General features: G+C 39.8%; 2 protein-coding genes across 2 annotated transcripts; both read left to right on the top strand.

Annotated features, from left to right (window-relative positions):
• The first annotated feature begins 1410 nt into the window (after positions 1-1410).
• LOC114268569 (disease resistance protein RPM1-like) lies at positions 1411-2607 on the top strand. Its single transcript, XM_082881483.1, has one exon. The coding sequence runs from the start codon at positions 1411-1413 to the stop codon at positions 2605-2607; it is 1197 nt and encodes a 398-aa protein (XP_082737609.1).
• Positions 2608-13679: 11072 nt separating this feature from the next.
• On the top strand, positions 13680-16232 carry LOC114294001 (disease resistance protein RPM1-like). The gene is made up of 3 exons (XM_028238107.2): positions 13680-14607; positions 15544-15758; positions 15888-16232. The coding sequence occupies exons 1-3, from the start codon at positions 13680-13682 to the stop codon at positions 16230-16232; spliced, it is 1488 nt and encodes a 495-aa protein (XP_028093908.2).
• The last annotated feature ends 11570 nt before the right edge of the window (positions 16233-27802 follow it).

Below are 27802 nucleotides of genomic sequence, written 5' to 3'. Positions count from 1 at the left end.
TTTTGAGAAATAAATTTTAAATTTTTCTTTTTTAAATTTTGTTTAGTTTAGTGATTTTGAAGAAAAAAAAAATTTCAAAATCACTTTCTCTCTCTTACACATCAATCGATCAATTTTTCTCTCAAACACATCTACTCAACTACAACAAAATATCAAATCATCTCAAACTCCCATACTCCAAAATTATTTTCAAAATATACAACCAAACAAATCAAAAAAAATTCTAAACTCTTTCCTCAATTTTTTTTTTTTTAAATTTATCTCTCAAAACCAAACTAAACACTCATTTTTTATAATTTTTTACACATTTTTTTTATAAAAAAAATTAATAAAAATTAAAAAATTAACTTTTCCAAAACAACTCCCAATCCGCCTATTAACCATCGCGTAACGCGTACTAGCATCAGTATCCGATTGAAAATTACAAATCCCCAATTTTCAAACTTACTGTTTACCTTTAATCATAAACTCAGTTCAGAGTTCAGACCACCTATTATTATTTTCCCATTTTCCTCCTCCCTTCAAACCCAACCAAGGCTACTCCTTTGCAACAAAACAAATTTAAAGAAAAAAAAAAAAAAATGGTTGAGAGTGCAGTGTTGCATCTACTAGCCAACTTCGCACCCTTCCTCCAACAAGAGGCCAATTTGTTGACCGGAGTTCGAGATGAGATAGAATACATCAGAGATGAATTTGATCGCATGACTGCTTTCCTCAGAGTTGCCGATGCTATGGAAGAGAACAACCCCGAACTCAAAGCATGGGTCAATCAAGTCCGAGAAGCTGCGTACGACATTGGAGACGTTCTCGAGTTGTACATGCTTCGCCTTGGACATGGTCATGGCGCTAGATTTCGCGGTTTTCGATGATGTATGGGATATTCATGCCTGGCAATCTTTCAGATATGTGTTTCCCATTGGCAATTGTGGGAGTCGCGTAGTGTTGACAACCAGAAATGCAGATTTAGCTTCTATCGGTAGTACAAAATATTATGGCGTTGTCTATAATCTTTAGCCCTTGCCTCCCGAAGAATCCTGGACATTGTTTTGCAGGAAAACATTTATGAAGAATTCTTGCCCTTCACACTTGGAAAGACTTTCAAAAGCCATATTGAATAGATGTGAGGGATTGCCGCTTGCAATTGTGGCAATTAGTGGTCTTTTATCAACGAAGGATAAGAGCAGTGTGAATGAGTGGGATAAGATCTACCACAGCCTTGGTGCAGAACTATAAAGAAATGACAAATTTCAAAGCATGAAAAAAATATTGTCACTCAGTTACATTGATTTACCTGGCCATCTAAAGTTTTGGTTTCTATATCTAAGTGTTTTCCCAGAGGATTGTTTGATTGACCATGAGAGATTGATTCGGTTATGGGTGGCAGAAGGATTTATAGAAATGAAACAAGGAATGACGATAGAAGAAGTTGCCGAGGGCTACCTCAATGAGCTAATCAATAGAAGCTTAATTCAAGTCGCAAAGAGGAGACGAGATAGAAGGGTCAAAATGTATCGCATCCATGACGTTTGGTGTGGAATTATTGTTTCAAAGTCAGGAGAGCAAAACGTTGTGACAATAGTTGGTGAACGAAGCAGAGTGTGGCCTAAAAAAGTGCAGTGCTTATCAATCCACAATCATTTGGAAAATATACAAGAAAGCAAGTGTTTCACTCGACTTCGTTCTTTACTGATGTTCAGTACAACAGATACAATGTCCAAGTTCCCCATGCTTGCATCGTCAAGTAATGCTTTATTGCTGCTAACGGTGTTGGACTTGAGAGGTTCCTTGTTGGAAACATTCCCAAATGACGTTTCCAAACTACTTCAACTTAGGTATTTAAGTTTGAGAGAAACCAATGTAAAAATAATTCCGAAGTTGATTGGAAAGCTCCAGAACTTGGAAACGCTAGACCTTAAAGGTATGTATGTCACTGAGTTGCCTGATGATATCTTGAAGCTCCAACGACTTCGCCATATCTTGTTGTATCGATACCAACCAAGTCCCTATATTTCTTTTCATCGCCAATCTGGGTTCAAAGCCCCAGTGGAAATAGGAACTCTGTCATCCTTACAGAAACTTTGTTGTATTAAAACAAACCATGGGAATAATGGTGGCATTTTCCTGGCAGAGATAGGGAAGTTGACTCAAGTGAGGAGGTTACACATTCAAAAGCTGAGAAGTGAAGATGGGAAGGGATTATGCTCGTCCCTTGAGAAGCTGAGTAACCTTCATTCATTGATTGTTCGTGCAACAGAGGAAGACGAGATCATTGATCTAGATTCTCTTTCTTCACCACCTCAGCTTCTTCGAACTCTCTTCCTAGAAGGAAGTTTACATAAGTTACCGCGTTGGATACCTTCACTGCATAGCCTGGTAAGAGTAAGTTTAGCATGGAGTAAGTTAAGGGATGATCCACTGAAATCCCTTGAAGGTTTGCCTAATTTGGTTGAGGTTGAATTTTTACAGACATATGAAGGGGAAGGATTGTGTTTCAAGGCTGGTGGATTTCGAAGGCTTGTGAGATTATTCCTCACTAGATTAAAAGGATTGAGATGGGTGAGAGTGGAGATTGGTTCAATGCCTCATCTTGAAGAGTTATATATCTAGAATTGTGAATTGGTAGAGGACTTACCCTATGGCATTGAACATCTAACCAACCTTAAATTGCTTGAATTGGATGATATGTCTGATAAATTGATTTCAAGACTGAACAGAGACTTAGAAGGTGGGAATTATTGGAAAATTGCATACATCCCAAATGTTTGGATTGGAAATGCAATATGTGGTCAATGGAAAGGAAATTGTCTATAGAGAGAGAGAGAGAGAGAGAGAGAGAGGAGAGAGCTCTAACCATATTGGATCATCACCACAATTACAATGCTTATTGTGTATTTATTTATTTTCATGTGCTCTTGGTACTTGATTTGTTGTATTCATATTGGGATCAAATTTTTCTCTATTCTTTTCTTTTTCCTTCTCTCTCTTCCACTTTTTTTTTTTAAGTAGATCGGGAGCCTTTTATTTGACCTCCTACTTTTAATCCTAGAGAGTTGGTAACTTCACAAATTTTTGAATTGGGATTCTAAATCTTAGGGTTCGTTTTGTGAGATTTTTTTGCTTTATTATTTTAATTTTTTGTTTTAGCTTCAAGAAATTTTGAAAATTAAAATAAAAAACACGTTTGGTAATTGTTTTCACTTTTTTAAAAAAATGGTTATAATTTTCTAAATTTGAGGAAACAATAAAAATGAGTCTTTACTTACTTTCAAAATAAGTTTCTTTCGTTCTTGCCTCCAACACCCTTTTGTCATCTAGCCACCTCTCCGCTCCGGTGACCACCTCCAACCACTCCCCCTTTTTGGTAACTATCCAAACTTGTTTCCTTGTTTCATTTTTTTTTTATTTATTATTATTTTTTTAATGTTTTGAGAAGGGTTAGGCTTCTCTTAAATTCAAATTGGAGCTTGAGGGGCCTATGGGATGCAGTGCGAGTCTCGTTTTTATGATCTGAATTATTTATTTTGTAGGGCCTTAATTGTATATCATTCACAAAAAAAATTAGGTCGATTCGATAATTATATATTCTATTCATCTTATCTCATTTGAAGACTCTTTTTGATTATTTTGTTTGTATTACATGTATATCAAGCCAAGGGCTTATTTTGTATAGAGTTAGTACTCTTCTTTTGTGTAACCAAGTGTTGACTTGGAAAGTTGTAAGCCCATAGGGCATTTGCTTTTGTTATTAACATGTAATACCGTTGTAAAATTTACTCTGATGAATAGAAATGGTTGGTTTATTTTATATCAATGCATGTCAAAAGTGATGGGTTTTATGTATTATTTTTGAGGGCATTACAAAGGCTGCACGCCATATGATCGGTAGCATCAACCTACCATCAAGCACTGCGGTTCCCCAACGAAGCCGGAGTAATTGAAGAGGTCTTGGGAGACCAAATCATGTCAAAACAGTGCTTCGTCACAGTAAACGGCAGCCGGGTTGCAAAAGGATCTATACAGATGGTAGAAGAGCCAAAGAGCAATGAACTATTTGCGGATGTTGGCAAGGCATCAGAACAGAAGGCAGTGGAGTACTTGGTTGAGGTAAGGGTAGATGAAAAGAACCCAGAAGGTTCTTTTTGCTAGGCTCGTCTTTGTCCAGTACTGAGAGAACTGAGTTAATGGAATTCTTAATCTCCAATATCGAAGTGTTCGCCTAGACGCCATATGACATGCCTGGCATAGACCCTAACTTCATCTGCCACTAACTTAATGTCCACCCAAGCGCCAGACCAATTATACAGCACACTCGCAGATCAGCACTCCACCACGCGGAGATAGTGGCAGAGGAAGTGGGAAACTTGCTGGAGGCAGGAGTCATCAGAGAAGTGCACTATCCCAGGTGGATATCCAATACTGTAGTAGTGCCAAAAAAGAATGGAAAATGACGTGTTTGCGTGAACTACAAAACAGTCAACAAGGCATGCCCAAAGGATAGCTTTCCCTTGCCCAGGATAGACCAACTAGTAGACTAGATGGCAGGGCATAAGCGACTTAGCTTCCTTGATGCGTATAGAGGTTACCATCAGATCACTATGTATGAGCCAGACCAGGAGGTCACATCTGTGACAACGCCCAGAGGATTGTATTGTTACAAGGTCATGTCCTTTGGCCTAAAAAAAGCAGGGGCCACATTCCAACGGATGGTTACCAAAATGTTTAAACCATTGTTAGGCAAAACAATGGAGGCTTACATAGATGACATAGTGGTCAAAAGCAAGGATGAGAAAGACCATCTTATGGACCTAGACGAAATGTTCCAAATACTAAAGAAGAACAAGTTGTGTCTAAATGCATCTAAGTGTGCGTTCGGCGTAGGATTAGGCAAATTCTTAGGCTTCCTGGTGACCAACCGAGGTATAGCAGCAGACCCCTCTCAGATCAAAGCAATCCATGATCTAGAGAGGCCCAACATAGTAAAAGAGGTGCAGCATCTCACTGGCCTAGCTGCCGCACTCAACCGGTTCATAAGTCGGTCATCAGACAGATGTCGACCATTCTTCCAAGCATTGAAGGCCAAATTTGAGTGGGATGAAGAATGCGATCGCGCCCTAGAGAGCCAGAAAGACTACATGACTTCTCCTCCATTACTAGTAACCCCAGTACATGGAGAAGAACTCTTTTTGTACTTAGCAGTTTCACAGCATGCAGTCAGCGCAGTGTTGGTCAGAGCGGAAGGAATCCAACACTTGCCTATCTTTTATGTCAGCAAGACCTTGCTGGGGGCAGAAACCAGGTACCTACCATTGGAAAAGTTGGCCTTAGCTTTGATGATGGCCTCAAGGAAGTTATCATATTACTTCTACGCCCACACTATAATCGTCCTGACAGCTTTCCCTTAAAAGCTTTGTTTGAGAAGGTGGACTTTTCTGGACGAATCTTGAAATGGGCGGTGGAGTTGGGACAGTTCGACATCAAGTTTCAACCCAGAACCGCAATGAAAGCCCAAGCTCTGGTAGACTTTGTGGCTGAGTTCACACCAGGAAGCCATCACATCTGCCCAGTTGACTTAACTGATACAACCGAAAAGGGGATGGAAAGTGCCGCAGGAATTACGCGGCCCCCCAAACAAGGCGCCCAGCCATATCCCAAGTCATACCAGATTGAAGAAAGGGAGGAAGAGGCAAACCGTGCTATACCCGGCAAAGACTCATCAACAAGTAAAAACTTGGTACAGTCAAATAGTGAAGAGCAAACCCCACCAGTAGGCATGGACTTGGAAGAAAACATCAGCAACACTCATGACCCCAAGACATCATCTGAACCCTTCACTTGCTGAAAGCTATTCGTTGGAGAGATGTGGAAGCTCTTCGTGGATGGAGCATCCAATAGGCACGGTGCAGGACTTGGTATAGTCCTCATCTTACCAGATGGCCTGATAGTGGAACAAGCAGTCAACCTTGGCTTCCCAGCATCAAACAATGAAGCAGAATAAAAAGCACTTATATCAGGCCTAAAATTAGCACTCTTCATGGAGGCCACCGAGCTAATGGTTTACAGTGACTCCCAGCTGGTAGTAAACCAGATTTCAGGCGACTACGAGGCAAAAGATGAGAGGATGGCTAATACAAAGAGTTAGTTAGAAAGGAGATCATGAAGTTCGAAGTAGTTCGAAGTAGTGCGAATAGAGCAGATCGGTCGAGACGAAAACAGCAGAGCAGACGAACTGGCAGGTTTTGCCTCCATGGCAGACACATCTATCCCACATCCATTACTGATTGACTTCTTGCCCAGACCAAGTATTGAAGAACCCGAAGTAACAGAGGTATGTTGTGCCGAACTAGGCCCTTCATGGATGGATCTCATTATTGTATTCTTAAAAGACGGCATCTTACCTAAAGAGAAGAAAGAGGCCAACAAAATCAGATTAAAGTCGCAACGATTTTGGCTCTCTCCATCATTGGCGTTATACAAAAAATCCTTCACAGGACCTTACTTGAAATGTGTCCATCCTAGCAAGGTCGAGGCATTCTTGTTCGAGATACACGAAGGCGTATGTGGAAGCCACCAAGGGGGAAGATCATTGGCCTACAGAGCAATTCCACAAGGATATTAGTGGCCTTAAATGCAAGCAGATTCAGAGAAGTGTGTCAAGAAGTGCAAGAAATGTCAGAAGTTCACACACTAAATACATCAACCAGCCAGAGAGCTTCTACCATTAACTAGCCCATGGCCCTTTGCGATGTGGGGCTTGGACATAGTAGGACCACTTCCAATAGCACCCGGCAACAGAAAGTTCTTTCTCGCAGCAACGAATTACTTCACGAAGTGGGTAGAGGCTGAAGCACTCGCATCAATAAAGGAGAAAGCTGTTAAGAAGTTCGTCTGGCAGAATATCATAACTCGATTCGGCATACCAAAGGCTCTGATATCCGATAATGGCACTCAGTTCGACGGCAAGATCTTCAGGGCCTTCTGCGAGGAATACAAGATAGAATTCTACAACTCTACACTAGCATACCCTTAAGCAAATGGCCAGGCAGAAGCATCAAACAAAGTTGTCTTGGATGGTTTGAAGAAAAGGTTGGAAAGAGCAAAAGGCAAGTGGGTTGAGGAGCTTCCTCATGTTCTACAGGCTTACCGCACCACATCTTGGTTGTCAACTGGTGAAACACCTTTTTCATTGGCCTATGGCATGGAGGCAGTAATCCCACTGGAAGTAGGCCTCCCCACCATTAGAACTGAAAATTTTGGCCCAGACTTAAATGGAGAAGCCATAACCTTGGAACTTGACCTAGTAGAAGAGAGAAGAGAAAGAGCACTGGTTCACATTGCCTCATACCAGTAAGAGTTATCTAAAAAATATAACAAAACGGTACATCCGAGGCAATTCAAGATTAGAGGTTGGGTGCTGCGCAAAGTAATGGGAAACACTCTGGTACCCGGAGATGGCAAGTTAGAGCCTAATTGGGAAGGACCGTACAAAGTGGTTGGTTTAGCAGGAAAAGAGGCATATCACTTGGAAGATGGAGACAACAAGGCTGTACCCAGGCCATGGAACACTGTCAATCTCAAACTATTTTATTTTTAGCTTTCCTTTAAATACTTGTAATTTTTCTTTCTCTAATAAAACAAGTAGTTTCTCTTTCAGCATAAATCTTCCCACTGTAAAACATGTAGTTTCTCTTTCCATTGTAAAGTTGTTCTTAGACAGTATTAGCTAGGGGCAATAGAAGAGAGGTTGGCAGGAATAACCAACTTTGAGTACTCCTCAGCCAGGATAAGGATCTAGGCTGAAGAGAGGTTGGCTGGAATAACCAACTTTGAGTACTCTTCAGCCGAGATAAGGATCTAGGCTGAAGAGAGGTTGGCAGGAATAACCAACTTTGAGTACACTTCAGCCGAGATTAGAATATAGGCTGAAGAGTGGTTGGCAAGAATAACAAACTTTGAGTACTCTTTAGCCGAGACAAGGATCTAGGCTGAAGAGAGGTTGGCTGGAAGAGCCAACTTTGAGTACTCTTCAGCCGAGATAAGGATCTAGGCTGAAGAGAGGTTGGCTGGAAAAACCAACTTTGAGTTCTCCTCAGCTGAGATTAGGATCTAGGCTAAAGAGAGGTTAGCTGGAATAACCAACTTTGAGTTCTCTCCAGCCAAGATAAGGATCGAGGCTGAAGAAACTTGGCAAGTATGACCAAACAGATTACAAGATTCCAAGACCGAGATAAGTATCTCGGCCAGAAAATGTTAAAACTTCGTGTGAACCAGAGTTGAAAAAATAAACACAAGTATGGAAATAAACCGAACAAAAAGAAGTGGATTTCATTCAAGATCAGAAACTGCATTATAGTGAGGGGCTCCAGCCCGGTTACAAAATGCTTTCAGAAATTGATATCAAAAGAAGAAAAATACAAAAATCAGGCAAAAAGATCATCCAGGTCTGCGTCCAGGTCAACTTGAGTTTCATCACTCCGTAGCCCAGTCTTAGCAGGAAGGTCGGTCACATGTCCATCCATACTGGGCACCGGGGGCTCCACCCGAGCTGACTAAGCGATTTGTAGACTAGGATCATTGGCAGCAGCCAGGGTGTTGTGGGGCTCTGGGGATGCCTCATCTTTCTCCCCTACTTGAAGAAATTTTTGCTGAATAGTATTAGCGTAGTCCGCCATATAGCTCGGAATGAAGTGGGGAGGAGGATTCTGAAAAACCTCGGTCTCTTGGCCGTAACCGAGCTTTGACACGGCTGTCTTCCATCCGCATTTCAAGAATATGTCCTTGGTAGCTTCCCATTGCAGGATGTAGGTGGCCTCCCCTTCCTTGTAGCCGCGATCTTCAGCATCGTCTGAGCTCTTTTTCAGCTCGGTGATCTCTGCATCTTTCTTTTTCCCAAGCTTGGCCAGCTCTCGCGGATATTTGTCTTTCCGCTCAGCCAAAGCCTTCTGCTTATCTACTTCAACCTAGTTAACCATCCCCGTAAGTCGGGTGACTTCTGATTCAAGCTTGGCCTTTTTTTGTTTGGCTTCGTTTAGCTCAGTCGTCTTGCTGTTGGCCTCAACCACGGCCAGCCTTGTTGTCTTGCGCAATTCCAACACACGCTTGTAAGCAGCGTGGTTCTTCTGCGTGGCCTACAAAAGGAGAGATAGCAATTATGAATAAAAGCCGAGCAAACAGATGATGTAAAATGAAAGATGGTTAAAAGGAGCACTTACTAGCACCATTAACTTCGTCGCCGACCGGATGGCCTTCAGCTCGGTCAAATGGTCATGATGCTCCATGTCAGAGGGCAAGCACACGCTCCTAACCAGGTTAAAAGCGAGCGTATGGCCTTTGTCTGCTACCACTGAGTCTGTCTTTTTTATGGCTCGGTTCCTGTATGTTAGTTTTGGGGTCCACTCTGAAGAGCTAGCTCGGTCAGAACGCTCTGGAAGAACCAAATTTGAGTACTCTTCAGCCGAGATAAGAATCTAGGCTAAAGATAGGTTGGCTAGAAAAACCAACTTTGAGTTCTCCTTAGCCGAGATAAGGATCTAGGCTAAAGAGAGGTTGGCTGGAATAACCAACTTTGAGTTCTCTCTAGCCAAGATAAGGATCTAGGCTAAAAAAACTTGGCAAGTATGACCAAACAGATTACAAGGTTCCAAGACCGAGATAAGTATCTCGGCCAAAAAATGTTAAAACTTCGTGTGAACCAGAGTTGAAAAAATAAACACAGGTACGGAAATAAATCGAACAAAAAGAAGTGGATTTCATTCAAGATCAGAAACTGCATTACAGTGAGGGGCTCCAGCCCGGTTACAAAATGCTTTCAGAAATTGATATCAAAAGAAGAAGAATACAAAAATCAGGCAAAAAGATCATCCAGGTTTGCGTCCAGGTCAACTCGAGTTTCATCACTCCGTAGCCCGGTCTTAGCAGGAAGGTTGGTCACATCTCCATCCGTACTGGGCACCAGGGCTCCACCCGAGCTGACTGAGCGATTTGTAGACCAGGATCATTAGTAGCAGTCGGGGTGTTGTAGGGCTCTGGGGATGCCTCATCTTCCTCCCGTACTTGAAGAAATTTTTGCTAAATAGTATTGGCGTAGTCCCCCATATAGTTCGGAATGAGGTGAGGAGGAGAATTCTGAAAAACCTTGGTCTCTTGGCCGTAACCGAGCTTTGACACGGCTGCCTTCCATGTGCATTTGAAGAATATGTCCTTGGCAGCTTCCCATTGCAGGATGTAGGTGGCCTCCCCTTCCTTGTAGCCGCGGTTTTCAGCATCGTTCGCGCTCTTCTTCAGCTCGGCGATCTCTGCATCTTTCTTTTTCCCGAGCTTGGCCAGCTCTCGCAGATATTTGTCTTTCCACTCGGCCAAAGCCTTCTGCTTATCTGCTTCAGCCGAGTTAACCAGCCCAGTAAGTCGGGCGACTTCTGATTCAAGTTTGGCCATTTTCTGTTTGGCTTCGTTTAGCTCGGCCGTCTTGCTATTGGCCTCAGCCACGGCTAGCCTTGTTGTCTTGTGCAGTTCCAACACACGCTTGTGAGCAACGTGGTTCTTCTGCATGGCCTACAAAAGGAGAGATAGCAATTATGAATAAAAGCCAAGCAAACAGATGATGCAAAATGAAAGATGGTTAAAAGGAGCACTTACCAACACCATTGACTTCGTCGCCGACCGGATGGCCTTCAGCTCGGTCAAATGGTCATGATGCTCCATGTCAAAGCGCAAGCATACGCTTCTAGCCAGGTTAAAAGCAAGCGTATGGTCTTTGTCTGCTACCACTGAGTTTGTGTTTTTTATGGCTCGGTTCCTGTATGTTAGTTTTGGGGCCCGCTCTAAAGAGTTAGCCCAGTGAAAACGCTCGGGTTTTGGGCTCGGTGGCGTGGTTTGAGGAGGTAGGGTGTCATCTTCATCAACAAGGCGTGGCTCGGTCGAGGAGGTGCGAACACGTTTATTGGGTTGAGATGATGAGGCCTGGGCTGTTGGGAGGGCCACCACTGCATCAATTGTTTGACCAGCTGGAGTTGTCTCGGTTTGGACCCCGCTGTCTGGAATTGATGTTGTCTCGGTGATTAAGGCTTGCATAGCTCGGCGCTTTGCCATCTCTTGTTCTGCGGTTAGGGGAATAAGGTTGATTTGGGGGAGAGTTGGATCTAGTTCTGGTGAATACTCTAGTTCTGAGGTTAGGGGAATAAGGTTGATTTGGGGAAGAGTTGGATCTAGTTCTAGTGAATACTCTAGAAGGAAGTCAGTTACCCTGGTCTTCCTCCTTCTGCTATATCTGTATGTTGGTTCAAAATTGAGTAGCTCGGCCCAACCTCAATCGCGGTACTGAAGCGCGGCGCGGAGTGCGTCTAAATTGGGGTACTGATATTGTGACTTTAACTGGTTCAAATCTGCATAAGGAGAAAGACAACGGTTAGTGCGGTGTAAAAATTGTAAACAGCAAGAGCAGAAATTGGACAAACTAAACCGAGGTATTCATACCGACTGTTCCTTTATTCTAATTAATATGGTAGCCCGGTATCTGGGCTTCCTGGTCTTCGAAGTTGCCCAAGACCCAAAAAAAGTCATCGTCATTTACATCTTTGTCCGGTGTGTTTTTGATTATTTTCTCTCGACGACTTCTTATTCTTAAATAGTATACCCAACCATCTTCATTCTAGCCAAGTGAATATTGGTGAAATAGCTCGGCTAAACCGAGGTTGAGGCCAAGCCGGCGATTTAGCTCGGCGATGCCATTTATTATTTTGTAAGAATTGGTGCTAAGTTGGGTTGGGCATATTCTAGTTTGCCTAAGGAATTCGCATAATAGTGGCTGAACAGGGAATCGGAGTTCGGCCTCTACAATGGATATGACGGTGAAGGGAACGAAGCCCGGTTTTCCCCATGGGGTTGTATCGAGCTCGGTTAGTGAAAGGTGGACGTCATTAGGGATGTTGTAGTCCTTGCGGAATTCGGCAATGGCCCCTGGTGAGTTTACTAGGAACCGGTAGTTACCCATTTATAACTTAAATTGTGTATAACTTAGCCCGGAGTCCTAGTTCAGTGTTGAGATGACGTTGATTATCTCGGTTGGGCGTGCAAAGGTGTGCCTGGCCAACCTAGTCAAAGTCTGCAAAGTAAAGATGAAAAGTGTTATGCCTAGATAACTAAACCGGGCTTAAAAAGAAGGAAAAATAAAAAACTCTAGAACAGCTAAAACGGTTTGTAACGCTTAGCTCGGTCATTACATGAGTTTTTAGCCCGGTTAACAAGCATTCAGGATTTTAGCTCGGTTGTTGGGTAAGGTGTGCTGGTTCGGTCGAGTGTGCACCTATCACAAACTGGCTCCTAGTTCGGTCATGGTGCTATTCACGATCGGAAGGATCGCATTCCAAATTCATTGAAGATTCAACCAAGGTGGTTATGGTTTGGGGGTCTAGTTTTTGAGTTCTCGTGGTTCCTACCCGTTTGAGCAAAACTACAGAGTGTGTTTTGGAAAATATATGTGTAGATACATCTATATTATACATATTCACGAAATAAACGGAAAAAGTGAGGGATTGAGTCACTTGCAGTCTAAAAGAAGAGGATGAAGTTCCAAATGGTGAAGATGCCAGACAGGAGCACAAGTTATTGTAGGTGTTATGATTGAGAAATGGAGGCTTAGAAGGCAAGAGAAAGAAGATGAACAGTGAAATGTTTTGATTTGAAAAAAAATAGGGTTTTTTTATAAAACCTAGATTTGGGCGGAACTGTTCAAAATTCGCGAGGTACGAAGACGGCGTTGGCAGCTGTATGCAACCAATAGGGGCCAACCACGTGTATATAGGAATAGAAAGCGATTCAGATGTACAGCGTGACTGAAAAGACCTTTTTTGACCGGACAGGGCGGTAGCCCGGTAACAATTTAACTCGGTTGAAGGTCTGAACTTTTAGCTCAACTGGTAACAAGTAATCCCAAACATGCTACACAGATGGAATTAAAGGCAATTGATAGGGTAAAAAGCGCAAGTCTGGGCCGAGCTGGAACTAGGAAAAAGCGAGCCGAGCTATGGGTTGAGTAGAATGGGCTTTGCCATTGGGCTCTGTTAGCTCGGTTATGAATGACTGAAGTTAGCTTGGTTCGAGTATTCTGCATTGGGGTACGAGGGGTTGCGTTATGCAAACAAGTTGATATCGAGCTAGGTAAAGCAAGGTAGAACCGAGCTAAGGAGAGTTCAGTGAAACTTGCCACGTCAGCATATGTTAGCCCGGTTGCTTTGTCATACTACCGAGGTAAAACCATTTCACTTGGTTAAAGCAGTGAGGAGGGTGTTGAAGGATAAGCATTATCTGTCAGGAGTGTGGTTCCTAGGAGGACTCTATATTGAGGAATAAGAGTCCTACTAGGATTGTGCCAGGCAAAAACTATAAAAACTCACAATAGAACCTATGTACAGGTATCACAACTTTGATTCTCAAATACACAGAGCTTATTGTCTATTGTCTAGTTGCTGACTTAGGCATCAGAGAGGTTTCCGGCACACATCCGCCGGTTAGCTCACGTTTGTGTTTTCAGGAAGAAAAGTAAGGACGTTTGGAGGAGCGCAAACTTGATCAACAGGATCATACGAGAAGAATAATTTTGTGCTTGTACAAACCCCGAACTCAAAGTATGGGTCAAGCAAGTTCGAGAAGCTGCGTATGACATTGGAGATGTTCTCGAGTTGTACATGCTTTGCCTTGGACATCGTCATGGCCCTGGATTTCATGGTTTTCTTCGTAAGGTTTCATGGTTTATTAAGACTTTAAAAGCTCGTCACCAAATTGCTTCTGAAGTTCAAAGAATGAAGTCCAGAGTCATCAATATTTCGAAGGGACATCAGAGGTACCATGATAGATATGGTACATTAGAGCAAGGCTTAAGCTCAAGGTCCACTGGTCTTAACATAGCATGCCATGATTATCGTGGCGATGCCCTGCTACTTGATGAATCTGAGCTTGTGGGCATCAACAAGCCCAAATCACAACTAATTAGGTGGTTAGTGCATGAAGACCCCAGACTCAAGGTGTTTTCCGTATCAGGAATGGGCAGATTGGGCAAAACAACACTGGTTAAAAAGGTCTTTGATGATGCAGTTGTGAAGAATCATTTCCAGATCCATGTTTGGATCATTGTTTTTGAATCCTTCAAGATTGAGGTGCTCCTAAAAGACATCATCAAACAACTTTTTAACGAAATCAAGCAACCAGTCCCACAAAGGATGGACAACATGGATACCAACAACTTAAAAGGGATAATTAATGCTTTCTTGCAACAAAAGAGGTATGTGCTTGTTTTCGATGATGTATCGGATATTCATGCGTGGCAATCTTTCAGACATGTGTTTTCTAGTGGCAATTGTGCCAGTCGAGTGGTGCTCACAACCAAAAATACAGATTTAGCTTCTTCCGCTAGTACAGAATATCATGGCAATGTCTATAATCTTCAGCCCTTGACTCTCAAAAAGTCCTGGACATTGTTTTGCAGAAAAATAATTACGGAGAATTCCTGCCCTTCACATTTGGAAGGACTTTCAAAAGCCATCTTGAATAGATGCGAGGGATTGCTGCTTGCAATTGTGGCAATTAGTGGTCTTTTATCAACAAAGGATAAGAGCAGTGTGGATGAGTGAGATAAGATCTACCGCAGCCTTGGTGCAGAACTACAAGGAAATGACAAACTCCTAAGCATGAACAAAATATTGTCCCTTAGTTACATTGATTTACCTTATTATCTGAAGTTCTGCTTTCTCTATCTAAGTGTTTTTCCAAAGGATTGTTTCATTGACCATTGGAGATTGATTCGATTATGGGTGGCAGAAGGATTTGTAGAAACGAAAGCAGGAATGACGAAAGAAGAAGTTGCCGAGGGCTACCTCAATGAGCTAATCAATAGCTTGGTTCAAGTGGCAGAGCTAATAAATGATACAAGGGTCAAAACATATCGCATCCATGACCTTTGGCGTGAAATTATTGTTTCGAAGTCGGGAGAGCAAAACATTGTGACACTAGCTGGCGAACAACGCAGAGAGTGGCCCGAAAAGGCGCGGCGCTTATCAATCAACAATCATTGAGAATATACACAACAAAGCAAGCATTTCACTCGACTTCGTTCTTTGCTTATGTTCAATGCAACAGATTCACCGTCCACGTTGTCCATTCTCGCATCGTCAAATGATGGTCTACGGCTGCTAACCGTGCTAGACTTGAGAGGTGCCTTGTTGGAGACATTCCCAAATGAAGTTTTGAAACTACTTCGACTTGGGTATTTAAGTTTGAGGGGAACCAAGGTAAAAATAATACCAAAGTCGATTGGAGAGTTCCAAAACCTGGAAACATTGGACCTTAAACAAACGTATGTCACTGAGTTGCCTGATGATATCCTGAAGCTCCAACGACTTCGCCATATCTTGTTGTATCAATACCACCCAAGGCCTTATATTTCTTTTCATCACCAATCTGGATTCAAAGCCCCGACGGAAATAGGACGTTTTTCATCCTTATAGAAACTTTGTTCTATTAAAACAAACCATGATAATGGGACCATTTTGCTAGGAGAGGTAGGGAAGTTGACTCAACTGAAGAAATTACACATTCAAAAACTGAGAAATGAAGATGGGAGGGTGTTATGCTCGTCCCTTGAGAAGCTTAGTAACCTTCGCTCATTGATTGTTCGTGCAACAGGAGAAGACGAGATCATTGATCTAGATTCCCTTTCCTCACCACCTCAACTTCTTCGAACGCTCTACCTAGAAGGAAGTTTACATAAGGTACCACATTGGATACCTTCACTGCACAGCTTGGTAAAAGTAATGTTACGATGGAGTAAGTTAAGGGACGTTGATCTGTTCAAATCCCTTCAAGGTTTGCCCAATTTGGTTTAACTTCAATTTATTCAGACACATGAAGGGGAAGAATTGTGTTTCAAGGCTGGTGGATTTCAAAGACTTATGAGATTATGCCTTCGTGGATTAGAAGGACTGAGATGGGTGAAAGTGGAGGCTGGCTCGATGCCTCATCTTGAAGAGTTATCTATCCGGCAATGCAAATTGGTAGAGGAGTTTCCCTCTGGCATTGAACATCTAACCAACCTTAAATATCTTGAATTGGGTGATATGTCTGATGGATTGATTTCGAGTCTGAACAGAGACTCAGAGCGTGGGAATAATTGGAAAATTGCACACATTCCAAAAGTTTGGATTGGGGACTCAAAACTTGGCTATTGGAAAGGAAATTATATATAGTGAGGGAGGAGAGAGCTCTAACCATACTGAATCACAACATTTAGAATGCTTATTATGTATTTATTTATTTTCATGTGCTCTTGGTACGTGATTTGTTGTATTCATATTGGGATCAAATTTTTCTCTATTTTTTTCTTCTTTTCTTTTCTTTTCTTTTTTTGTTTTTTGTTTTTATTAGACTAGAAGCCTATTATTTGACCTCCTAATTTTGATCCTAGAGAGTTGGTAACTTCACAAAATTTTTAATTGGGATTGTAAATCTTAGGGTTCGCTTGGTGAGTTTTTTAAAATTTTTTAAAATTTTCTTTAGCTTTAGATTTTTTGAAATTGAAATAAAACACATTTGTTAATTCTTTTCACTTTTAAACGACACGTTTGCTAACTTCACAAATTTTTGAATGGCGAGATTTTTATTTTATTTATTTTTCTTTAGCTTTAGATTTTTTGAAATCGGAATAAAAAACATGTTTGCTAATTGTTTTCACTTTCAAAAAAATCTGGCTACAATTCTTAGAATTTCTAGAAATAAGAAAATTATGAGTTTACTTATTTTCAAAACAAGTTTCATTCTTTCTTACCACCCTCACCCTTCTGTCTTCGCTTGGCAATCATCTTCGACCACTCCCCCCTTTTGGTAACTTAGTTCTTGTTTAGGATACTTTAAAAAAGTCAAAATATCAAAAAGTCATCATATTTAAATCACATCATCTTATTTAAGTCATATCACCTCTCTACCACATCACTTCAGACCCAATCCATATTTCATAAAAAGTCAAAAAGTACATTTATTTAGATCATCCTAAACCACTTCATTTTGAAAAATGATATACAAATCTATTTTATAAACTCACTTTCTAAATCCGGTGATGTATAATGTAAAAGAAATGAATGGTTGATGATTAAAGAAAATATTAGAAAGAGAGTTCACTTAAATATTCTAAAGTAATTACAAATACACCTTCTAAAGTTTATTTAAAATATAGATTGTTCCTTGTAATTTTGAAAATTACAAATACTATTATCAAAAAAAATTATTTAACATCATTAATAGAAAGATGAAAATTTTAATTATTCTCCTATATAATAATAAAATTATTTGAATTGTAAATTGAAATACATTTATGACATCATTACAAATAATTAATTAATTTAATAATAAAATGAGTTATTTGTTATGTAATTAGAAACTTAAAGAGTCGAGATGTAATTTTTAGAATCACAGAGAGCAATATATATTTTAAGTAAATCTCAAGAGGTGTATTTATAGTTTATCAATATTTTAATAGACTGTTACATCATTAGGCTTGAAAAATAAGTCTAACTTATTTAATAAAGTAGCACTACTCTTTGATTTTTTATGTTCTTGAGAACATGTATACTAAATATGCTATTTAATGTAGTTTTTACAAAAAAAAATAAAAAAAAATAAAAAGAATAAAAACTAAGCATATTTTATGTTCTTTGTACATAGGGGGAAAAAAATAACAAGTTCGTAAACACTACTTCAAGTATTGGGTTTCTAATCATTTTAATTTAAATTAGCACAAGTTTTTCAAATCTCAAAATGAATTTCTTAGGATTATCACTTCTTGAATTTTTTAGGGCTGCAAAAAGCATTTGGAGACTTATTTTCAAACTTTATAAACCTCAACAAATGAGAATAATATTTGCAATCAGTTAAATTTTTTTATTCATGACCATATGATTCAAAGTTCAAACTCAATATATGTAGTAGTTAGAATTGGAGGAATGATGACTTGGCTAAGGGTGTAATACCCCAACCCATACTATGCTTAATTATGCACGTGTTTATGCATTTAATATGAATTTGCAAGTTAAGTATGTGAATTATGTGATTTTGGGTTTTATATCTGTTGAATGTAGAAAAAATCTATTGTAATTAGAACTTTGAACTAAAAATTGAAAGTATTAGAGGCGCGATAAACCAAAACCGATTTCATATCTGTAATTAACATGATTTTTAGAGCCTTTGGTGAGATTTTGAAAAAATTACGTTTCGTAATGAATAAATTAAGATTTTTGAGTTATATATATATATATATAATTAGCCCTTTTGTTCTTCATTTGGGGGGAAGAAAGCTCAAAGTGTGAATTAGAGAGAGAAGAAGAGAAGAAAGCTAGGGATTTGAAGGAAATCAAGGGGCAAACCCTAAATTTGAACTAAGGTATGTTAATCTACTTGAAATCTTTGGATATATCTCATCATTTGCTTGAAATCAAGAGGGAATTGAGAATTTTGAGCTAGGGTTTTTAGTTGTGCAAGGCTTTGAAATGAAATCATGAAAACTCTTCATTTTTGTTTGATTTGAGTTCATTCTTGTGGTTGATCCATGAAACAAACTCTAGATGGTTTATACAACCAAGATTTGTTGGAAGATTTACCATGTTTGTATGTATTTTAAGCTTGTGTATGACATTCATGATTGTATGCAAAAGATGAGCCAATGAATTTGATGTTGAAGCAAGATTGATATGTTTAAAGTGAAATTACACCTATATCATGATAGTATATCATGTTTTTGGGTTAGTTTTGCATGAATTTGGACCTGGGAATGAGTTTGGGAAGTTTACATCTTTGAACCATTTTCGGACTGTCTGATTTTGCCCATACCGCACGAGCGGCCACGGGCACCGCATGAGCGGAACATGAAGAAAAAAAGAGGTTTTCATTCTGCTCTTTGGGAGCTCGAGCAGCCGGTTTTTCCGCTCGAGTGGATTTGGGCCGCACGAGCGGTCCAATTGGGCGCACGTGCGGCCAACCCTGTTTCAACTTATACCTGGTAACTTCAAATAGGCACGTCTCCCTTATTTGGACTCCGTTTTAGGCGATGTTTTAGCCTAAATTTAAGCCCCGAAAGTCTAGTTTCCAATGGTGGTGGTCTCACATCCAAATTCTAAGTACACAAATAGATATGCTCAAATTAGTGAACGCTGTTTATTTTCTTTTAACTGTTTCATGCCATTTTCTACCCTAACTTAGTTCTCTCTCGTTTCTTGCTATTTCCATGAACCTTAAATATGTAAACATGATATTTTCGATGGAAAACATATGACATTGTTGTAGGAAACATTAAGTTAAGTCATGAACATTTATGGCCGTTTAAAATACATCTGTGGCACAAGCTTTGTACGTGAATCACATGTAGACAAGCTTAGCATTAAACACTTGAAAGGGATTAAAGAATGGGGAATGATTGAACGGATATGTAATGAATAAAGTGATTGAGTGAATTGAAAGTAATGTGTTTTGAAATGTTATGCTTGGTTATGTTCCTACAGGCTGAGTCATTAAGGAGTGTCATCCAACCAAGCACTGTGAGTAATTTTATTTGTAACAGTATTTTCATATGAAATACTCTAGAATTGTGAAACTTATGCTTTGTATAAATTATGTGCCTTGACGAGTGTTTCCGAAATGATAAAATATGCTTGAAATGTTCAGAGTAATCATGGTATGGCAAGTTTCCAAAAGAATGATTGGATAAGAATGAATGAGTCTCCTTTTAAGCAACGATTATGATAAATTGGGAAAATGTGTTGTGACCCTTAGTAACTGTTATTGGTCTATGGTCCGTTAGACGTTTTGTATAAGCTGATGATTCGTTATAAACATTCTGTATGATGTCAATCTTTGACCATTGTCCTGTATGGAAATTCAGCAAGTTAATTAAAGCCTAAATCACGGTGAGCAATTTTTATAGTATTGTACATATATTTTCCTTGTCGTGTACTTGAGCCATGAATGGTAAATTGTGTCAATGTTGTGTTTTGATCGAAATGAATAAATTCGTAAAAGTTATATGACATGTGCAATGTGGACCCGAGGTCGTTTTGATATATGATTGGGCCCGAGGTCGTTTTGATATATTGGACCCAAGGTCGTTTTGATATATGATTGGGCTCGAGGTCGTTTTGATATATTGGACCTGAGGTCGTTTTGTTAGATGTTGGGCATGAGGCCGTTTTGATATATGATTGGACCCGAGGCCGTTTTGATATATGATTGGGCTCGAGGCCGTTTTGATATATTGGACCCGAGGTCATTTTGTTATATGTTGGGCCTAAGGCCGTTTTGATATATGATTGGGCCCGAGGCCGTTTTGATATATTGGACCCGAGGTCATTTTGTTATATGTTGGGCCTGAGGCCGTTTTGTTATATATTGGGCCTGAGGCCGTTCTGTAAATGTGATTAAAAGAAAAGTATGAACTTCGTTATTTGGTAAACTATGGAAGGATCAATGAATGGTATTTGACACTATGTGCTTTCGAAACGATTTTTAAATATGCCAAGATCTTTATATTGATTAAATGAAACGTACGGCTTATCTATTTAACCCCTTATATGGAGATTACTCATTGGGCTTTCAGCTCACTCCGTTTGTTTGTATGTATGTAGGTGAGCATCAGGGAGTTCCACATTAGAGACCTCATCGAAGTCAGCCTTTTATAAAGCCACCCAAGTTGCACCCCTACATCGGGGCTCTAGTGGTGTTTTGGCCAAACTTGAGAAGCTTAGGTTTTGTATAGTCTATGATGTTATAAGTTTTTCTTATGGGTTATGTATATATAATGTATGTGTATAAGTGTTATGGCATATGTCATGAAGTGTGATGTGAGATATAATATGTATGTTTCTGATCATGGCTTGTATGTACAGCTCAATAGACTCCTTCTCATTATATGCTTCCGTTATGGCCCCATTAACATAAATATTTTGTATGTTTGTTTAAGGCCTTCGGTAACCCACAAATTACTAGCCGGTTATGACCCAAACTTTTAGGGGCGGGTTCGGGTCATGACAAAGGGTGTAGTTGATTTTCCACTTCAGAGACGTGACGTGATTAACACAACAGGAGTTCTTTCTACCCAATTGACTGAGCAACATGATGTAATAGAATGGCCAGTGGAAAGAGAAGCACCTCAATATCAACTGTGGAACCGGATTACAGAACCACGAAAATCAATCCTGATGGCTCGTCAAATAGCTACATAGATTAGATCTATAACTTGACAATTTTTGTAGGATGCCTTCCAAAATTTATTGATCTTTGAAAAAGAATAGCAATTCCATCAAAATCAAACCTTATTCAATCATCTAGATTTATGAATTAGGATCTTCAAAAGTAAAACTGTACAGTAAAACTATGCATATTGTGGTAGCAAATTTACAAACAATATCAAACCTACATCAACTAATCTTTTGGAATCTTTCAAGTCTTTGCATCAGAAAAGTTGTATACAGAAAAATAAATCATACAACCACCTAGTATTATACAAAGCTCTGGTTTCAAGGAGAAGAATTATGCAGTGGATTTCAAAGACTCGTGAGATTAGGACTTGCTGGCCTAAAAGGATTGAAATGGGTGAAAGTGGAGGATGGCTCAATGCCTCATCTTGAAGTGTTATTAATACATGAATGTGAATTGGTAGAGGAGTTGCCCTATGGCATTGAATATCTAACCAACCTTAAATCTATTTATTTGATTAATATTTCTGATGGATTGATTTTGAGCCTGAACAAAGACTTAGTAGGTGAGAATTATTGAAAAATTGCACACATTCCAAAAGTTGGGATTGTCAACATAAAACGTGGCTATGTGGGAAGAAAATTATCTATTGCAACAGAAGATAAATTATTGGATCATTATGTGATAACCCTGGTCCGTATTATGCTAATTAATCTTAATTATGATTGTGCCTATGTGTTTGATATGATTTTGAGTGCCATTTACATGAATATATGTGGTTTTGAATTTCTATCTGCTCACCGTAGGAAAATCTGTTTGACTTTCTGCTTTGAAGCCTAAATTAAAGGCCTCATCGGCCACGGAAACCGATATTGACTACGCCATTGTGATTGGCGTAATTTTTAGAGCATACGGTGAAATTTAATTGAAAATTGATTCGGATCAAATTAAATAGATTAAATTAATGAAATGGTGCTCAATTATTTAATATTAAAGAAATGTGTTTGAGAATGAGCATTTAAAAGGGCAATTCACACCCTCATTCACTTTACTTGAGCTCAAAATCAGATTTTATACCTTAGAGAGAGAGAGAGGGTCGACTAAATAGAGAGAGGGTGAAGGAAATGGAAGATTTGAGCAAGAAACTTGAGTAATTTGAAGACCAACTCAAGATTTGACCATAAATTGGGAAGATTGAGCTTTTAGGTGAGTAATTGGTTATGAATTCATGAGTTTAATATTGTCATTTTGTGAACTTAAAGTTGAATGGTGATCAAGAACAAGAATTGTGTTGTATTTGATGAGTTTGAAGTCATGGAATGCATGCATGTGTATAATTGCCATGAATTTGTATAGTTGAACATGAAAAGTATGATCCATGTAGAATTTTGGTTAAAGCTCATGCTTGTGATCACCATTTGCACCATTTAAGTTGAAGATGGAAGTTATATCTCACATGCATGTACAAGTCATAAGAGTATGAGTTTGAATGCATGAATTTGTTATGTGGAAAAGAGTTTGGTGTAATTTGGAGCATGCATGTATTTGATTCATGGGATTTTAGCTTCTTAATGTTGTAATCTGGTGTTTGTGTCATGTTAATATATGTATATGAGAAATATGGGCTGTAAAATGCAAGAAATATAAACTTGAATGCATGATTGAAGCTCAAGAACAATTCTAGATTTTTCAGATTTTGGCATGTCCGCTCGAGTGGGGAAACCGCCGCTCGACCGGGAAATACGAGCTCCCAGAAGTTTTGCAGACATGGGTGTCCGCTCGAGCGGGGATATTCACGCTCGAGCGGGGAGCCATGTAGTGAGACCTTCAGCTCGAGCGCCTGACTTTACGCTCGAGCGTAAAAATGAGGCAACCAGTACTTTTGCAGACCTAATGGGTCCGCTCGAGCGGGCAAGTCCACGCTCGAGCGAGGACCCTTGTTTCTGAAATTTTGAAAATGTGTTCTGTGTTTCATTTTCCGTTCTCTTTCATTTCTAAGCACTCTTAGGCATGCATTGAGCATTATGAATGAATTAAAAGGATAAGAAAGAAGCCTAAGAGGAATGTATGAATTAAGAACGGATTGAATTGTTTGTGACCCATATGTGTTATGTAATGTGTAGGGTCGAGCTCAAGGGTGAATCCACCGGCAGAACACTATGAGTAATATTTTAACAAAGATATCTAAAGTATGTTATTTGTCCAATTGCTTACTTCTATGTAAGTCTTATAAGTTCGTTAATTTGAATGGTGGACAAATGTTTGCTATGCCAAAAGGTTGGGCCAAAGGCCAATCTGACACAAATGAAAGGTTGGGCCAATGGCCAGTCTGACATGAATGAAAGGTTGGGCCAAAGGCCAGTCTGACATGGATGAATGGTTGGGCCAAAAGCCAGTCTAACATGAATGAAAGGTTGGGCCAAAGGCCAGTTTGACATGAATGGATTAGGCCCGAGGCCGTCTGATGTGCTTGGAACCGCAGTTGGTTGACCTATATATGTATACTAAATAGAAATATGAATTGGGCCCAAGGCCGTTTGGTGCGTGTCGTTCTAAATACTGTTCGTGTACCTTCTTTATTTGATTTTATTCACTGGGCTTTTGCTCACGCTCATTCATGTGTCTGTAGGTGAGCCAAGGGAGGTCCAAACCCAGTCTCAGTGAAGTTTGTGAGAAACAGTCAAGGTTTTGAAGAGTCAACCCAACCGTCTCACGCACGAGACTTGTTTTCGCCCTTTTGTTAATTCATTATATTTTGTCACGTTGGCGAGAACTTTGTATCACTGTTGTATATAGTTTTGGTTGGCTGGCCATGACTTGAATGATCTTGTTGTGTATAGCTTATATGTTAACTTTCCTTGATGTGAGTTATTAATGTATGTTGTAAAATGTTATGACGTGCCATGTAAGCACAGCTCTATCGAAAAAAGTTTGAAATTGCTTCCATTTGGCCCCTTAACTTTGTTAAAATGCGTGTTGTTTGGTTTGAGGCCGTAGGTAATCCCTCGATTACTGGCCGGTTATGTCCTTAACCCATAGGGGCGGGTTCAGGTCATGACAGAGTGGTATCAAAGCACGAGTTAATAACTCACACACTTGTCCAAAAGAGCAATAAGTGTCTAGATAAGATCTAGGATGCATTCATGTGATAAGTATGAATCTGAAAGCATTAAGAACATGCTTAAATGTTTTAAAGTGAACAACTATGTGCTATAAATTTGTGAATTGCTTGCATTGCAAATTATTTGAATATGTATGCTCTTTAGTATATGCATACATGTGAATCTTTTGTATAAAGTGTAATGCAAGTTTAATCAGATGGTGAGAACAAGAGGTGATGAGATAGAGGAGTCTTCTACTACCAGAATGGATAGAATGGAAAGATTGATTCAGGAAATGGCAGAGACATTGAGGCAACAATAACAGTGGCAACAACCACACCCTCCGCCTCCCCCTTCGGTACCACCTATGCAAGATAATCAGACTGATGACCGAATAATAGCTCTCACCAAAGAGTTTAAGAAAATGAAACCGCCACAGTTTCATGGGGGATTAGATCTATTGAAAGCCGAAGCATGGGTCCTCGGCATCGAAAAGCTATTTGAAGTGTTCCCTTGTTCGGAGACACAGAAAGTACTTTTAGCCACCTTTATGCTAGAAGATGAGGCAAGAAGATGGTGGATGTTAATGCGTGAAAATAATAAGGATGTTGATTAGGCCAAATTTCTGGAAATTTTCTACGATATGTACTTCCCTCAGTGTGTCCGGAACAGGAAAGTATCAGAGTTCATGGAACTTAAACAAGACAGTATGACAGTGGTTGAGTATGAGGCCAAATTCACTGAATTGGCCAGGTTTGCCCCACATGTAATTGATACTGATTTTAAGAAAACAAGGCATTTTGAAGGTGGGCTTCGAAGCGACATTTTAGAAAGGGTGAATGTCTTGAAGCTGGAAACCTATATTGGGGTGCTAGACCGGACCATAATATCAGAAGCTAACATAGCTAGACAAGCTAAGTCAACAACTGACTGGAAAATCAACAACTGACTGGAAAGGCAACAAAAGGCAAGGCTTCTTTTCAAAGAAGAAATTTTTGAAAAACCAAAACACGGGCTCTTCAAGTACTTTGAATTCTTCCCGAGATACATCTCCTATGTGCAATATTTGTAGTAAAAGGCATCGTGGGGTTTGTTACCGTGTGTCGGGAACCTGTTTTAAATGTGGTAAACAAGGGCATATGGCCAGAGATTGTAATCAAAATAGTGGAAAGGTAGCTGCTAGCTCAACTGCATCAATCTCGAAGCCGGGAAATACTATGAGAAATACTACCGCCGGAGATACCATGAGACAAGGGAGAGTTTTTGCGCTTATTCCGGGCGATACACGGAACGCCAACGCAATTATCTCAAGTACTATTTCTATATGTAATCAGGATGCCCTTGTGTTAATTGACTCTGGATCAACACACTCTTTCGTAACATGTGCATTTGCATCTAGACTGAGTAGACCCCTAGAATTATTGCCATATCTACTATGTGTATCTGCTCTATCTGGGGAATCTGTATTGTGTGAATCTATATATCGATTTTGTGACATGCGTATTGAGGATGCTATCCTATATGTAGATTTGTTGCCCTTGAACTTTAGACATTTCGATGTAATTTTGGGCATGGATTGGTTAACCAAATATTGTGTCACCATTGATTGTGTGACAAAACGGGTTGTATTTAAACCACCAGAGCATAAAGAAATTGTGTTTGTGGGTAATGAGGTAGTGCCTTCACCTTTCTTAATATCTGCAATGAAGGCATGCAAATTAATCAGGAAAGGGTGCCAGGATTATTTGTGTTATGTGTTGTCTGAACAATCTGTGAATGTTGAAGTGAACAGTATTCCTATTGTTAGAGAATTTCCAGATATGTTTCCAAATGAATTACCAGGGGAATTGGTGGACAGGGAGATAGAGTTTACAATTGAAATTATGCCAGGCACCCAGCCTATTTCTAAACCTCCCTACAGAATGGCTACTGCTTAAATGAAAGAACTGAAAGAACAGTTGCAAGACCTGCTTGACAAGGGGTTTATCCGACCTAGTACTTCACCGTGGGGTGCACCGATGTTGTTTGTGAAAAAGAAAGATGGAACCTTGCGTTTGTGTATCGACTATCGAGAATTGAACAAGGTAACAATAAAGAATAAATATCCCCTACCTCGTATTGATGACCTGTTTGACCAGTTGCAGGGATCACAAGTGTTTTCCAAAATTGATTTGAGGTCCGGGTATCATCAGTTGAAGGTGAAAGCAGAAGATGTTGAGAAAATCGCGTTTCGAACAAGGTATGGCCATTATTAATTTCTTGTTATGCCATTTGGGGTGACTAATGCTCTGGCATCGTTTATGGACTTAATGAACCGAATTTTTAAAACCTACCTTGATGAATTTGTTGTGGTTTTTATTGATGACATTTTGATATACTCCAAGAACAAACTTGAACATGAACATCATTTGAGCACTGTCTTGCAAACACTTAGAGAAAAGAAATTATTTGCCAAACTAAAGAAATGTGAATTTTGGTTTGATGAAGTTACCTTTTTAGGGCATGTGATCAACAAGGAAGGAATTTCAGTGGATCCACAGAAGATAGAGGCAATTGTGAATTGGCCTACACCGACTAATGTGACAGAAGTCCACAGCTTCATGGGTTTAGCCAGGCATTACAGGAGGTTTGCGAAAGACTTTTCAAAAATAGTAGTGCCTTTTACTGAACTGGCACGCAAAGGGCAACCATTTGAATGGAACGATGAAAGAGAATCTGCCTTTCATGAATTGAAAACGAGATTGACCACCGCACCAGTTTTGCCATTGCCATCAGGTACAGAAAACTTTTTAATTTTCAGTGATGCATCTTATAAAGGTTTGGGTTGTGTATTAATGTAGAGTGGAAGGGTAATTGCCTATGCCTCCCGGCAGTTGAGGCCACCTGAGAAGAACTACCCAACACATGATTTAGAATTGGTCGCAGTTGTTTTTGCCTTGAAAATCTGGCGGCATTATTTGTATAGGGCAAAGTGTGAAGTCTACACGGATCACAAAAGTCTGAAATACTTCTTTACGCAGAAGGAGTTGAACATGCGACAGAGGAGATGGCTTGAATTGATAAAAGATTATGATCTTGAAATCCAGTACCACCCCGGGAAAGCTAATACAGCTGCAAATGCCTTAAGCAGAAAATCAATGGGAGAGTATGGCTTGTTTGCTTACTGAACAGAAAGAGATCTTGCAGGATTTCGAGAGTTTTGAAATTAAGGTGGTATTGTGTGAACAGGGCGGATTGATAGCCGCTATTTCAGCTGAGCCGGCGATCATTGACGAGATTAAATATAAACAAAAAGAGGATGAATTCCTCAAGAAAGTGATTGATGAATTTGAGACAAGTCCGAAAGCAGAGTTTAGCATTGAAAATGAAGTGTTGAGATTTCGGAACCGAATGTGTGTCCCAGATATTTCAGAATTAAAGAAAAGAGTTTTAGATGAAGCCCATAAATCAGTGTTTGCTATGCATCCGGGTAACAATAA

Source organism: Camellia sinensis, chromosome 7, assembly GCF_055761805.1.
Source record: "Camellia sinensis isolate YWXY chromosome 7, ASM5576180v1, whole genome shotgun sequence".
Classification (NCBI taxonomy): Eukaryota; Viridiplantae; Streptophyta; class Magnoliopsida; order Ericales; family Theaceae; genus Camellia; species Camellia sinensis.
Note: the sequence above shows the minus strand (reverse complement) of the source record. Positions and strands in the feature narration are given on the sequence as shown.